The 16123-nt window shown below is 45.5% G+C and overlaps 1 protein-coding gene across 2 annotated transcripts in view; it reads left to right on the forward strand.

Moving 5' to 3' along the window:
• The window catches only part of SPTBN1 (spectrin beta, non-erythrocytic 1), a 547674-nt gene that overhangs the window by 315122 nt on the left and 216429 nt on the right, over window positions 1-16123 (forward strand). For both annotated transcript variants that reach the window (XM_030195847.1, XM_030195848.1), the window contains one exon: window positions 1169-1320. In XM_030195847.1, the coding sequence (XP_030051707.1) occupies window positions 1169-1320 (152 nt within the window). The remainder of the gene's footprint in view (window positions 1-1168; window positions 1321-16123) is intronic.

The following is a 16123-nucleotide window of genomic DNA, read 5'->3' on the forward strand; positions in this document are numbered from 1 at the left end:
CACTCCATCGGCTAACTGGAGACTCCACAAGCTGGACATCCAGAGGGTGCTGCTTTGATACTTGAAGGAAGCAAATGATTTTGCCTCCCTTCTTACCTCTTTTTTTTTTTTTTTGGTCATGGCCCTAGGAAGAGCTGTGAGACCTCTTAAGGCCTCCATTGTAAGATGGATCATGGTAGCTATTGAGACCACCTACATTTGTGAGAATCGTCCGGTACCTCAAGGCCTGAAGTCCATTCCACAGGGGCTCAAGCCACATCCTAGCCAGAGGCCTGGGTGGTGACTTCTGAAGAGATTTGTTGGGGGGGGGGGGGGGGGGGTATCTTGGTCGTCACAGGTTGGATGTATTGGCCAGGCTTTGTTCGGACTTTGGCAGAGCTGTCATTCATGGGGTCTTGTCTTTCCCCACCCAGTAGATCTGCTTCGGTACATGAGCAAAACAGTGTAGCCAGACGCTAAAGAAGGAGAAATTATGACTTATCAGATAAATTTCAACTGCACTGTTTTGCAATCTTCAGAAGACTTAGGCCTGGAGCTCTTGGTACGCTTTGTGCCTTCCTGTACAGTTTAAAAATAAAATGAGATGGGCCAAGTCCCACATATCACAATTTACAGAAATACAGGTTTCCCGTGAGAGTGTTATATCCTGAAGTATGCAGGGTAGCGAGAGCCACTCTGGTGTTATGCTCACTTGATTATCATTACAGTTGCAGTGATTGATGGGTATGGATGCGTTGCACAAAGGGACCTTCTGCTACTTGGGAAGATGCATACTGGATCTTTTCAGGGAGCACCACCAGGTAATACCTGTAAGGTCACTGGTGCAGCGAACCGAGTTCCTGGGGAACTGGGTTCAATTCCCACTGTAGCTCCTTGTGACCCTGGGAAGTTACTTAACCTTCCATTGCCCCAGGTAGAAAAACTTAAGATTGTGACCCCACTAGGGACAGAGAAAGTACCCATATATAATGTGAATAGTGCTGCATACATCTAGTAGCGCTTTAGAGATTAGTAGTAGTAGTAATAAAGGAAATAAAATTATCAGGTAAGACATAATTTCTTCTTCTTGTGTAGCTGTTAAGTCGAAGGATACTTTCTTACTTGTATTAACCTTGAAGTCCATTGTACCTGGATTATTTAAAGTAACAGCATGTTTCTGTTTTACCAGATGAACGTGAGGCTGTTCAGAAGAAGACCTTTACGAAGTGGGTCAATTCCCACCTCTCTCGTGTGTCCTGCAGAATTACAGACCTGTATGCAGATCTTCGTGATGGGCGGATGCTTATCAAACTGCTTGAGGTGCTATCGGGAGAGAGGCTTGTAAGTGTTTGACCACATACTATGTGGGAACCTATATTAAGTTAATCCTTCATTTTTCAGTTTGAAAAATCATAAAGGAACAAATCTTAACATGAGGTTGCTCTATATCGGTGTTTCAGTTCTTTAAAAGCATGGTTGTCCAAGCACCTAAGACCTAAAATGCATTTATCTCCATCAGATTAAAATTAAATAGCTAAGAACATGTTTAAATTAAAATAAGACTTCATGAAGGCATAAGCTATACTGTAAATTTATACATTATCCCTTATGCTGATACTAGGAATATAAAGATGGCAGACTGCTGTTGGTGAGGGGTGTCCCAAGAGAGGAAGATGCAGAATAGCCCTGGCAGAATAGCTGTGGGTTTTTTTTTCTCTTTTTATTAATATGCACGTGTCTCTCTATTGACCCTACTGAAGTTTCTATCATATTGGGCCAAATATAAGGAATCATCCTATATTCAAAGCTGTTTCACATTCAGATTCTGTAGAGTTGATCTACTTGGATATGTAGAAATAAAGGCTTGGAAAGTGAGACCTTTTTATTGGACTAAAATATCTAGGGGGTGGAGAAGTGGCTTAATGGTTTGTGCAGTGGGTTGGGAACCAGGTTTGATTCCCACTGCAGCTGCCTATGACCCTGGGCAAGTCACTTATCCCTTCTGCACCCCAGATACAAAAACTTAGATTGTGAACTCACTGTGGACAGAGAAAGTATCTGCATATAATAAATGTAAACCACTTTGATTATTCCCCAGAAAGGGGGTATATCAAATCCTATACCCTTTAGATTACCCTTAGATTTCAATAGCTACACTTCCTTTATCAAATTAAAACAAAATTAGCTAGGCTTGAAGATACTCAAACATGCAAGCAAATTACAGATTGCATTGATTTAATGGTTGGTATTTACTTTCAAAACTAAAGTATTGTAAAGTAAAAAGATATGTAACTGCATAAAAGATACACCCATAGTACGTCTGTAAGTTTTACATGCCTAATTGTGCACCCAGACATTACCCATGTATATACCCACCAGCAAATTACATGCTATTGAAATTATCCACATTATTACAGAATAGCACTTAGGCAGTGTATTGGCATATACACATGTATGTGTGCATATATGCTAGTATTCTATATATTTGTATAACTATCCCTTTTGTGCTTATTGTTACTACCTGTTCTTTAGCATGCATAAATTGAGTTGTGCATATTTATATGATAGTTTTCAAAAGTGCCAACCCTTCCTCGGCCCTACCCTTGGGAATACTTTAATTATGTTCAGATAAAGCTGGGCATATACAGGCTGTACAAATGTTATTTTTCTTTACCTAGTGGGTGTGCAGTTTTGTAACAGTCCATTTCCACAGGTAAGTGTTTTACCTGGTCTCATCTCATGGTGGCTCCCGTTCTGGGTCTCTCAGTTCAGTGGAGCTTTGGAGTGCATGGCTGAGCGGTACCGGCTTTAGAAGGGGTCCACCTGGTGATACCAGGTCCCTCCCCCACCTCCCATCTCCAGCCCTTCCTCTAGTCTCCTTCCTCACTGGAAAAAAAATTTGGGTATAATTCTTTAAAACCTACAGCCTTGGCTACAGGAAAAATACTGATTTGGACCTGTATAATGAGATTAGTAGTAGAGAGGGTGTAAGTGTGCTTTCAGCAGCACTGAGTTCGACATGCAGGACTCCTGACTGCTGGCTGTCCCGGCTAGCTCTCTCAGGGTGAGTGTATCTTTAAATTTTCTTTCAATTTGGGATCAGTCAGTTTTACTTTCGTTTTCTTTGTGATGGCTGCCAAGGTTGTTAAACACTTCCAGGTGGCTGTTCAGGCTCTCCTCTTGCATGTGGCAGGAATCCAGATGGCACAGGCTCATTCTTCTCATGGGGCTGAACGTGATTTGGCAGCCATTTTACAGCAGCGTAATATGCACTGCTTCAGAGGTTCTTACACAGATGTCAGTTGCTCTGGGGGTGGGGTCTTCTGACCCTTCCCCCCCCCCCCCCCCCCCCCTCTACAAAGTTTATTCTGCTGCTTCATAATGCCTATATGTTGAAGAAATCTGGTATGGGAACTGACAGTTCCTTTTTAGATCAGCCTTTGGAGATTTCTGGCTTGCTCCATGCCTCAGTCTCCCTTGATGGCCTCTGCCCCTGCTCCTGCCCCGAAAAGGAGACATTTGCACTCCAGCTCAGAATTAGAGGAGGGGGAACTATTTAAAGAGGAATCTGATGATCTCACCGTGTTGCAGGTGTTGTATAAGGAAGAGTTACCATCCTTTATACCTAAGGCTATCCAGGTTCTTGATATTTGGATATTGGATCCTCAGAAGCTTAGCAGGGATAGGGTGGCATCACCGGTGGTTAAGAGGCGGGGCTACTTTGGTAGACTTCTACGGCCTGTGCCCTGAAAATGACAGATACAAATCAAGGTCAGGTATACATATAAATTAGTTTATCTTGTTGGGCAGACTGGATGGGCCATACAGATCTTTTTCTGCCGTCACTTACTATGTTACTATATTTCTTCTTGTAATCCTGCTACACCTGTATCTGCTAATACTAAAATGGGGAGCACTGGAAGATCATCTAAATCTTTTCCAGTGCATGAGGCTATGCGGAAAATCACTGCTCAATGGGTCACCCTGGACACTACCCTTCGTGTGGCATAAGCTGTATCACATCTTTACCCCTTTTCACACCTGAGCTGGAAAAGCTACATTTGCCTAAATTGGATTTTTTGGTGACAGCTGTCGCCAAAAAAGACCACGCTGCATGTGGTGAGTTAAGATTTTACTTATTGTTCCAGAGTTGGTTAAATGCTATTCGTAGGCTGGGAGCCAGTGAACAGCATTGGGGCAGGGCCACTGAAGGGGGGGGGGGGGGAGCGAGGGGGCATGATTCCCCAGGCCTCTAAGAGAGGCCCGGTGCCACCACTGCCACATTGACAGGTAGGCACAGCAAACAGGAGGAACCTCTACAAAAGCAGCACAAACAGGCAGACAACTGCATTGGTTTCTTGCTCATGTGTGCCGGCAATTTTTTTTTCAGTCTCTCTCCAGCTGCCTCTGGTCCGGCTCCCTCTCCTTACATTCTCTAGATCCATTCGGTGTCTTTGCCTCTTCCTTCTTCCCCCCCCCCCCCCCCCCCCCCCCCCCCCCCCCGGTGCTGAAACGATATCTTCAATTCAGCAGCAGCTCCTGCTGCTGTAGCGATTCAAGCAGGCAGCTTCTGACCAGGTCCAGGGGCTTTCCTTTCCTTCAACTGCGTCCCACCTCCTATGATGCAACTTCCTGTTGCTGCACAGGTGGGACACAGCCAAGGGAAGATATGGAATCATCAAGATGCATTGAATCGCTGCAGCTGCTGAATGTTATCACATCATTTCAGCACCTGGAGGGGTGTAGAGATGCTACACACAGAGAGAGTACAGACCCACACAGGGGGAGATGCCACATACATAGAGGAAGAGAGAGTGAGAATACGTACCTGGGCGGGGGAGAAGTGCCAGACCTGCAAGAGGAGAGATGTTGTACTCCAGGAGGGGAGGTCTGTAGGAGGGGGAGAGAGCGAGAGATTGAAGTGGGGAGGGGACAGAAATGCTGGACACATGGGTGAGGTGCAGAGGGAATAGAGAGCAAGACTGGACCAGGGGAATGATGGGAGAGAGGGACAGATGCCGGACCAATGGATGGAGAGATGCCGGGAGGGGGCAGGAGAGAGAGAGGGAGAGATGCTGGCCCCCGGTTGGGGGGTGCGGAAGAAGGGGAAGAGGGGATAAACTGGACAAGGATGGGACAGGGACAGAGAAAAATGCTGGCATGAAGGGTGCATAGGGACAGGAATGCAGAGGGACACAGAGGGGGAACAGGGACACTAAGAGGGCAAATGGAGAACATTGGGAAAGGACAGACAGATAAAAGGGAGATGTTGAACAGGATGAATGAGGGACACAGAGGGAAGATGGGTGGTGGACATGGAGTGAGATTAAATGTGAAATGAACAGGAGACCCAGACGAGAAAAACAGAAGAGACACTGGGACCAAAGCAAATGGAAAAATAAAATACTCAAAGGTAGAAATATTTATTCTAAATTTATTAATTGAAATATGTCAATTTTGACAAATGCAACATCTTAAATTTCTGTTCCACTAATATGTGGTCCCTTGTTTCATATTTGTTGAAGATCTGTCTGTTTTTTTGTGCATGTGACCAAGGTCTGCTATTTTCCTAGCAGGTGGCTACTGCGAGGTATTCTTTTAGTGTTTGTTTTCTGTGTAGGTATCTGTAGCAGTATGAGTTTGGTTTTTTTTGTTTTTTCAATAGGAAATACACTGGCGTTCTGGAGTTCTGCTGTCCACAAGCAATAAGCTCTGAAAGGCTTATGGGGCCATTGCCAGTGTGATGGCTTTGCTGGCAGACCCTAAATGGGGTGAGGTTGCCAGTGCCACCCCTGGCCGTTTCATTTCATTTATTAATACTTATATCCCACATTATCCAAACAAGTTTTGGCTTACAGTGAAACAATAACAATTACAGTCAATCCTTTTAACAAAAACAGTGAAACAACAGTTTTAAGGCAATGGAGGGTTAAGTGGCATGCTAAGACCACAAGGGGCTATGGTGGGATTGGAACTTGGGCCCTCTGATTTCTAGTTTGCTGCTCTAACCATTAGGCCGCTCCTCTGCCCTGCCCTGGACATTAGTACTTCTTTATTATGACAGATTTTCTACAGTATGTAAGTCTGGAATATGTTTGTTTTTTACAGTTTGGTACTGGAGCTCTGTTTCTGTTATGTGACATTCGTGACAGAATCATAGAAACAGAGAATCATGATGGCAGGTAATGGCCAAATGGCCCATCCAGTCTGCCCTTCCTCAGTAACCACTAACTCCTCCTTTTCCTAAGGGATACCACGTGCCTGTCATAGAACATAAGTGTATGTGGCAGTTTTTTCTTCTGAGATGGCAACTCTAGTGCTGATGCTTCTAGAGGGGTGACTGAGGAGTGCAACAGTAGTTGTGGCAAGGGTGGGGCATGGAGCAGGGCAGGTGTTGGATTTTTCTTTGTCAAAATGTTGGCAATCCTGGCTGTGGCAGCAGAGAAGAGTTAATGTGTTAATCCAGGTCCCAGCCAGCACAGACTTGAGCAGGAGAGAGAAGACAGACGACTGAGGGAGCAGGCACTGCTTTACTTTAACTAATGTCAAACTCAAACAGTACCCTGCATGATATGTGGCAAAGCAGAGCTGGTGCTGGCAGGCAGGCTCAGTTTAGATTGGTTGGTGGCGTGTGGCATGGTGAACCATCTTGTGGTGCAGAGGCAGCTGCAGTCATCGATGTAGTTTGTCCAGAGGGCTGTGCCCTTCTTAACTTCTTCAACTTCATTGCATTTGTACTACTACTGCCTCAGTTAGTTACTGATCTCTGAATTTAAAGCAACTAATATTATTTGTGGGGAGGGACAGGCAGGCAGCATGGAAAACTTCTGTTTTCAGTTTTCACACAGTACAACTTTTTGGGTGGGGGAGCTCTTAAGATTATTTGTCCCGGGCCTGGCTTTGTCTCTCAGTGTCCCTGCATCAGGGCAGTTTGCCATGTGTGTTAGGTCCTCTGAAAGGGCCTATTTAGCATTCTCATATTCTTCTATACCTTTCATTTAGAGTGCTTTTAATCTCCTTAGTTTTTTAACAGAGGGCAGTTACTTTATAAAATGCCCTGAAAGTTTCCCTCACTTCATTTGTGGAACTTTTTTTTGTTACCAGAACTCTGTTTATATTGACCATACAGATATTCCTTTTTTCAGCATCTTTACAAAGAAGTTTAGAGTCGAGCTTAGTGCTATTGGCTCCATGTTTCTGTGAGAAGTTTTACACCTAAGTTTTTTCTGAGGCTAGTACATTGTTCCCATGTCTCTCCTGGTCTCCATAGTAACCATGGAAGAGCATGTTGCCATGCTGGGATTTCCTCCAGGTGCAGTGTTTACAGTTCTTTGAGAAGCAGAATAGTTTATTCTGGAAGGTGACTGTCTTTCAACGTGAAGGTCACAGTTTCACGAGTGGTTTGTGCATAATATAAGCTGTGGAACTTGTCTGTATTTCAAATGGGGACTATTTTATTTCACTGTCCCATATTGCTTGCCTTGAACAGTTCATTGCATGTGCATGGCTGGGGCAGCTAACACTATGCTACAGTGCTAGAGGTTACCTGTGTTGGTTTTCCAGAGCAGCTCTGGTATTGCATATTGACACTGGCCAAAACTGTTGCATATCAGCTCCAGCCACCACTATATCAGCAGCACCGCTAGTTATATGTTGTAGTGTCGCTAAATTCTTCTATTGCACATTTGCACCTTTTCATTGTATTGGACAGCAAGCAATATTACAGAGCTACTTCAATGTAGAGCAGTGATGGGCAACCTTTTGAGCTTGGTGTGTCACGGGTGGTGTGTCACTTTGAGAAAAATCACTGCTACTAGGACCGCCCCTGGGCCCCCCCCCCTACCCGAGATTGCTGCCCACCCGAGGTCGCTGGGCCCCCCCTCCACCCGCTACCGGGCCCAGAACTAACCTTAAAGCCTCCTTTCACGTCGCAGCAAGCAGCAGCAGGGCAGACCTCTCCTCCTTCCTTCTGTGCTCTGCCCTCGCGGACGTTACGTCAGGCGAGGGCGGGACACGGAAGGAAGGAGTGGCCTGCCCTGCTGCTGCTTGCTGCGATGTGAAAGGAGGCTTTAAGGTTAGTTTCCGGGAGCGAGGAGGGAGGGCGGACCACAGTGCGGCGCCGCCGTGTGTCATTGAAAATGGCTACGCGTGTCAGTGCTGACTCGCTTGTCATAGGTTCGCCAACAGGGATGTAGAGGAATAGCTTAATGATTGAGTGAGCAGAGGTTGCTGGTTCATGACCCACTGCAGCTTACCATCAATAGTGCACAGTGGTACAAATAGCCATATTCTGCTGCACAAGGTAGCTCCAGTGCCATCCAGTTCTAGTGCACAGCCACATCAGCCAATTCTTGACACTCTCAGCAAGTAGATAGCTCTGTCTTAGGCATTGGGCAGCTGATGTGGCTTCTAAGTCATTTTTAGCAAGCTGCCTTTTAGAGGTAAACCTTTGATTGGAGATGATCTGGAGAAGTTGGTTATAGACCTGAGATCCTCCGGATTTCTCCTGAAGGGGTGAATGTGTGCACAGTCCCATTTTTTTCTTCCTAAGGTGGTTTCTGCCTTTTATCTCAATCAACCTTTGTTTCCTTAGCATCCCTCCATACCGGCCCACATTGTTACTGATGGGTTGTGCATGCCTTCCAACAGGTGGAGACTGTTCTCAGTGAGCCAATAAAAGCCTTTGGTAGGTCTAGAAAGATCCAGTAATCTCAGTCTCCGGCAGGTGGAAGGTTGTGAGCCATTCAGTCTCTGAATTTTCTTTTCCTTTCTTTCTGTGGTGAGTCCTTTATTTTTTCCATACTTTTGTGCGCCTGGGCTGTATAAAATAACCTGTTCTCTCAAGGCTGAGGTCCGCGGGGGCCTATTCCAGCCTCGGGGGTGTTACATCCGGGTGTCCGGGTTCCTCCCCCCCCCCCAATCCTCCCTTTCACAGTCTTTAGTGCTGTGCTGGTTGAGTCTTAGCCACTTCAAGGGAAGAGTATCTAGGCAGGGAGAGGCAGCTGTTTTCTCTTGGTTCACAAGAGAACTTGTCAGCAAAGTTAAAAAAAAAAAAAAAAGAATAACTGTGCAGCTTGGGGCATTGTCTCAAGTATTCATGGGCATACCAGCTCTCCTGGGCTTGTTTTTTTTTTTTGGCTGCTCCCTCCTCCTTCCCGCTGGAGTTGCTAGTTAAAAAAAAAAAAAAAAAAACGCACCACGGCTTCATTATGGCTGAGAAGCTCCGGCACTGTTTAGTTTGTCAGCGCCGCGGTTTAGGTTCTAGCGGCGCTTGTAAGTACTGCAGTGCTGTCGAGGGAACCCCGGAATTGGGTCCTGGACAAGTGGTCTTGGCAACTTGTCAATGAGGCGGTGAAAGAAAAGTTGTCGGTCCCGTTTTCGGCGGGAACCACCATCGTTTTGATGACTCCTGTGGGGCAGACAGAACAGCCTATTTCTGTGCAGGTTCTGACTCCTCAAGTTATTTTGGAGAGTTAATTTCGCTTTTCTGTGGGGTTAGAGGCTGGATTTCACCCAGAATTTGTTCTGTAAATGTACAAATCTTTTATGAGCAGACTTCTCCTGCTGGGATTTCAGAAAAGAGACCCTCAGAGGGTCAGTTGGTAGCCACTAAATGGGCCAGAGGCACAGGGGCTCTGGAGGACAACATAGGGTCTGACCCAGGCTTAGATATGCAAGCTTTAGAGGATCAGGATTTCTCTCAGGCAGACAATCTGGATGAGGATCCTGGTCTGGGGGATTCAGAATCCGATCCCTTTATTCCTGGCGAGGATCCTTCTGTTCTTAGGATCTTTCACAAAGAGGACTTGCATGAGTTAATTTCTTTGATTTCCTCCACCTTTCGTTTTGATGAAGACTGTACTGCTTCAGAGCCATGTAAGGTGGATCTATTAATCAAAGGGGTCGGTAAGCCAGGTGGAACTTTTCCTGTGTGTCAGGACATCAGAGATGTCATTCAGGCACAGTGGGATATTCCTGACGCGGCCTTTAGACACGGCTAAATCCATGGTATGTCTCTATCTGGTAGTGGATGCAGTGGTGTCAGCAGTCACCAAACGAAATACTGTGCCCGTTGATGGTGACATGGCACTTAAGGACATGCAGGACTGCCATATGGAAATGGTGCTGAAGAGTAGCTTTGATGTGTCGTTCTTAGCTGTACAGACAGCCATCTGCGGTTCCTTAGTGGCCAGAGCATGCTTTTGGTGGTCAGAAAGGATCCTTGATAGGTCCTTGGATGATTCATCAGCCATTGATGCTGAGGTAGCTAAACTCGAGATGGGCTCAGCTTTCCTAGCTCATGCTTTGTATGATCTTTTGCGGGCTTCAGCCAAGTCGATGGCTTTAGGAGTAGCTGCGAGGAGGTCTTTTTGTCTGCGAGGCTGGGCACGGATGCAGCCTCGAAGTTTAAGCTCAGTAAGTTTCTCTTTCGGGGCTCATTATTCGGGAAGGACCTCGATAACTTGGTTTGTAGTTTGGGGGAAACTAAGTACATAAGTATTGCCACACTGGGAAAGACCAAAGGACAATCGAGCCCAGCATCCTGCTTCCAACAGTGGCCAATCCAGGTCAGAAATACCCGTCAAGATCCCAAAAATGTACAAAACATTTTATACTGCTTATCCCAGAAATAGTGGATTTTCCCCAAGTCCATTTAATAACAGTCTATGGACTTTTCCTTTAGGAAGCTGTCCAAACGTTTTAAAACTCCGCTAAGCTAACTGCCTTTACCACATTCTCTAGCAACGAATTCCAGAGTTTAATTACATGTTGCGTGAAGAAACATTTTCTCCGATTCGTTTTAAATTTACTACATTGTAGCTTCATCGCATGCGCCCTAGTCCTAGTATTTTTGGAAAGCGTGAACAGACGCTTCACATCTACCCGTTCAACTCCACTCATTATTTTATAGACCTCTATCATATCTCCCCTCAGCCGCCTTTTCTCCAAGCTGAAGAGCCCTAGCCGCTTTAGCCTTTCCTCATAGGGAAGTCGCCCCATCCCTTTTATCATTTTTGTCACCCTTCTCTGCACCTTTTCTAATTCAACTATATCTTTTTTGAGATGAGGCGACCAGAATTGAAAACAATATTCGAGGTGCGGTCACACCATGGAGCGATACAAAGGCATTATAACATCCTCATTTTTGTTTTCCATTCCTTTCCTAATAATACTTAACATTCTATTTGCTTTCTTAGCCGCAGCAGCACACTGAGCAGAAGGTTTCAACGTATCATCAACGACAACACCTAGATTACTACTACTACTACTTATCATTTCTATAGCGCTACTAGACATACGCAGCGCTGTACACTTGAACATGAAGAGACAGTCCCTGCTTGACAGAGCTTACAATCTAATTAGGACAGACACAGAACAAACAAGAGATAAGGGAATATTAAAGTGAGGATGATAAAATAAGGGTTCTGAACAAGTGAACAAGGGTTAGGAGTTAAAAGAAGCATCAAAAAGGTGGGCTTTTAGCTTAGATTTGAAGACGGCCAGAGATGGAGCTTGACGTACTGGCTCAGGAAGCCTATTTCAGGCATAAGGTGCAGCAAGATAAAAGGAACGTAGTCTGGAGTTAGCAGTGGAGGAGAAGAGTGCAGATAAGAGAGATTTACCCAGTGAACGGAGTTCCCAGGGAGGAATGTAGGGAGAGATGAGAGTTGAGAGGTACTGAGGAGCTGCAGAGTGAATGCACTTGTAGGTCAATAAGAGGAGTTTGAACTGTATGCGAAAACGGATAGGAAGCCAGTGAAGTGACTTGAGGAGAGGGCTAATATGAGCATAACGACACTGGCGGAATATTAGTCGTGCAGAAGAATTTTGAACAGATTGAAGAGGAGAGAGATGGCTAAGTGGGAGACCTGTGAAAAGCAAGTTGCAATAGTCTAAATGAGAGGTGATAAGAGTGTGGATGAGGGTTCTGGTAGTGTGCTCAGAAAGGAAAGGGTGAATTTTGGTGATAGAGAAAGAAATGGCAGGTTTTAGCAGTCTGTTGAATATGTGCAGAGAAGGAGAGGGAGGAGTCAAAGATGACCCCAAGGTTACGAGCTGATGATAAGGATGAGAGTGTTATCCACAGAAATAGAGAATGGGGGAGGAAGAGAGGTTGGTTTAGGGGGAAAGATAAGAAGCTCAGTCTTCGTCATGTTTAGTTTCAGATGTTGCTGAGACATCCAGGCAGCAGTGTCAGACAGGCAGGCTGATACTTTGGCCTGGATTTCGGCTGAGATTTCTGGTGTGGAGAGGTAGATCTGGGAGTCATCAGCATAAAGATGATACTGAAAACCATGGGATGAGATCAGAGTACCAAGGGAAGAAGTATAGATGGAGAAAAGAAGAAGTCCCAGGACAGACCCCTGAGGTACACCAACTGACAGTGGGATAGAAGTAGAAGAGGATCCAGTAGAGTATACACTAAAGGTACGCTGGGAGAGATAAGAAGAAAACAAGGAAAGAACAGAGCCCTGAAATCCAAGTGAGGACAGTGTATCAAGGAGTAGGCTGTGATCAACAGTGTCAAAAGCAGCAGATCGAGAAGGATGAGGATAGAATAGAGACCTTTGGATCTGGCTAGGAACAGGTCATTGGAGACTTTAGCAAGCGCTGTTTCAGTTGACTGAAGGGGGCGAAAGCCAGATTGGAGTGGATCAAGAATAGCTTGAGATGAAAGGCAAGTCAAGGCACATTCAAGTATCTTGGATAGGAAAGGGAGGCGGGAGATGGGGCGATAGTTGGAAGGACAGGTAGGGTCCAATGAAGGTTTTTTTTAAGGAGTGGTGTGACTACAGCATGTTTGAAGGCATCAGGAACAGTCGCAGTGGACAGTGAAAGATTGAGGATACGATAGATAAAAGGGATGACAGTTGGAGAGATAGTGTTAAGTAGATGGGTGGGAATAGGATCAGAGGAACAGGTAGTTAGTTTCGAGGAGGAAAGAAGATGTGTAGTTTCCTCTTCAGTGATTTCAGAAAAGGAAGAAAAGGAGGTAGGGGTTGGAGGGTTGAGAGAATGGACTAAGGGAAGGAGAGCTGGAGGTGACCTGGTTGAGAATTCAAGTTTAATCTTGGTAACCTTATCATGAAAGAACTCAGCCAGAGTCTGGGGGGAAAGTGAAGGGGGGGTTGGAGGTGAAGGCACTTTGAGGACAGAGTTCATTGTGGCAAAGAGACGATGAGGGTTTGAGCCAAGATAATTTGTCAACTGGATGCAGGGGTGTGCTGGTAAATTGTTAACAGGGAGCTCTCTCTCACCAGCAAAGTAAAAAAGAATTCAGGAGGGGCCCAAGCCCACATTTTGGGATCCATTTGTTAAAGTAGCCATGGAGAACCGGCTCCCAAAAATCTTAAAAACTTAACAAACGGCTCTCAAGAGCCTGTGAGAGCCTGCTCCAGCACACCACTGCCTGGATGTAATAGTCCTGTTTGGCAAGTAAAAGAGCAGACTGGAAGGAGGTCAGCAAGAATTTGAAATGTATGAAGTCAGCATGGGCACGGGATTTCAGCCAAAGGTGTTCGGCAGTGCGGGCACAGGAACATAGGTAGCGGATTCTAGAAGTCAGCCAAGGTTTGGGTTTGGTACGTTTTACAGAACGGGGAATGAGAGGAGCGAGAGTATCCAGAGCAGAGGAGAAAATAGTATTATAGGAAGAGACAGCCTCATTGACAGACTTGGATAACATAGTGGTAGAGAAGAGATTTGAAACATTGGAGGATAGAGTAGAAGGGTCAGTAGCCTGAAGATTCCTAAATGTATTGGTTAAGATTGGATGGGACTGGGGAGAAGGATGTTTTAAGTGTGAAAGTTATCAGATGATGGTCAGAAAGGGGAAGAGTTGAGGCACAGAAACTGGAGAGTGAGCAATTTGATGAGCGGATAAGATCAAGACAGTGGCCATTCTGGTGGGTGGGGGCATTGGAGTACAGTTGAAAATTGAAAGAGGATGTTAAAGCAAGAAACTGCGAAGCATAAGAGTCAGAGGGATCATTAGCATGAATCTTCAAAATCCCCAAGACTGAGCGAAGGAGATGAAGGTTCAAGAAAGAAGGAAAGCCAAGCATTAAAGTTAGTGAGAAAGGAAGAAAGGGACTTATCAGGGGGTCGATAAATGACTGCTACTCGGAGAGGCAGAGGAGCAAATAGATGGATGGAGTGGACTTCAAAGGAAGAAAAACAGTGAGACTGAGGTAGAAGAAGAAGTTGAAATCTACAAGAGGGTGAAAGTAGTAGCCCGACACCACCTCCGCGGCCAACTGGGCGAGAAGTATGGGAGAAAAGATAACCTCCATGGCATAGGGCTGCAACTGAAGCAGAGTCTTCAGGGCAAAGCCAAGTTTCAGTTAGGGCAAGCAGATGGAGAGTACGAGAGAGAAAGAGGTCATGGATGTAGGAAAATTTGTTTCAGACAGAGCGGGCATTCCACAGAGCGCAAGAGAAAGGCAGGGAAGGAGGGGGGAGGAGAGGGACAGAAATTAGATTGGAGATATCATGGTGTGACCTGCACAAATATGATGAGAGCTGATGTGGAGGACCAGGATTGGGATTAATGTCCTCAGCGGAGAGCAGGAGAAGGAGTAAGAGAGTACGGAGAAGAGTAGGAGAGGTACGACGACAGCAACGAAGGTGAGATGTACTCAGATAGAATGGAGATGGATGAATAGAAGGAAGGAAATGTTTAAGGTTGAGAGCTGAGAAAAAGGAAGAGGAAAAAAGAGATGGTGAGATGATGAATACAGATGGTGGTCCGTGACTCCTAACGTGGAACCTTGTGTGATGTAACTATAATTCGAGTTCCTCTTTCCCACATGCATCACTTTGCACTTGCTCACATTAAACATCATCTGTCATTTAGATGCCCAGTCTTGGAAGGTCCGCTTGTAATTTTTCACAATCCTCCTGCGATTTAACGTCTTTGAATAACTTTGTGTCATCAGCAAATTTAATTACCTCACTGGCTACTCCCATCTCTAGGTCATTTATAAATATGTTAAAAAGCAGCGGTCCTAGCACAGAGCCCTGGGGAACCCCTCTAACTACCCTTCTCCATTGAGAATACTGACCATTTAACCCTACTCTCTGTTTTCTATCTTTTAATCAGTTTTTTTTTTAAGTTTTATTTATTAATATCCAGAACAATTCTCACAACACCAACTCAATTCCACATTTAAACAGTATAAGCTGGATAAAGTTTTATAATACATAACTTCAATATCCCCCCTCCCTTCTCCTACCCGAAAATCAAAATTTTGCTTCTGGCTGCGGGAGTGAGAGTATCCCAAAATGGGGACCAAGATCTGCAGAACATATCACCTTTCTCAGAGGCCAAATCTCCAATTCCCCTTAGCCACCCTCCAATGGGCCACGCTTGGGCCTTCCTTGTCCATCCACCGCTGGATTCGTTTTGCCATCAAGGTGGTAAGTTTCAAGAATGGTTTGTACCCCGGAGGTGCTGGTCTCTGCATTCGGAAGATATCGAATAGCTGTGCTGGTGTTGGGCTCCACTTACAGGACCACATCCGGGATACGTGTGTGCTCAGTAATTTCCAAAAGGCTTGGACGCGGGAACAGAACCAGAACATGTGTCCCGAATTGGCGCCATCGTTCCCACACTTCAAGCAGTGATCTGTTGCCCGAAGGGTGGCCCGGAATGCTCTTTGTGGAGTAATATGTAATTGCAGCAAAAACTTGTATTGTATTTCCCACCAGGTCACATTTTCCGTGAGCTTGTACACGGATCGAAGACATGTCATTATTTGTTCCTGGTGTAGTTGAAGGCCCAGCTCCGTGTTCCACCCCCGAGTCCATTTCTTTCATTGAGTCTCTTAAATGTCTATGAAAATAACTCGGGGGGATTTGCAATTGCGCCTCTAGTCCCAGGAGCTCAGCCAACTCGTCCCATGACTCCTGACTGAGCGCCGCTAATGGTAAGCTGCCCACATAATGTCGAATTTGATAGTATGCAAAAAGATCTTGCGCTCCCAAGCCAAATTCAGAACACAACTCTTTGAATGGTTTAATGACCCCGTGCTCTGATACCACGTGACATATGTACTGTATTCCAGAGGAGGCCCACCTCCGAAAGACGGCTGAGGTGATGCCCGCTGCAAAAGCCAGGTTCCCCCGGATCGGCAGAAATAGA

The sequence above is a fragment of the Microcaecilia unicolor genome, chromosome 3 (assembly GCF_901765095.1).
Source record: "Microcaecilia unicolor chromosome 3, aMicUni1.1, whole genome shotgun sequence".
Classification (NCBI taxonomy): Eukaryota; Metazoa; Chordata; class Amphibia; order Gymnophiona; family Siphonopidae; genus Microcaecilia; species Microcaecilia unicolor.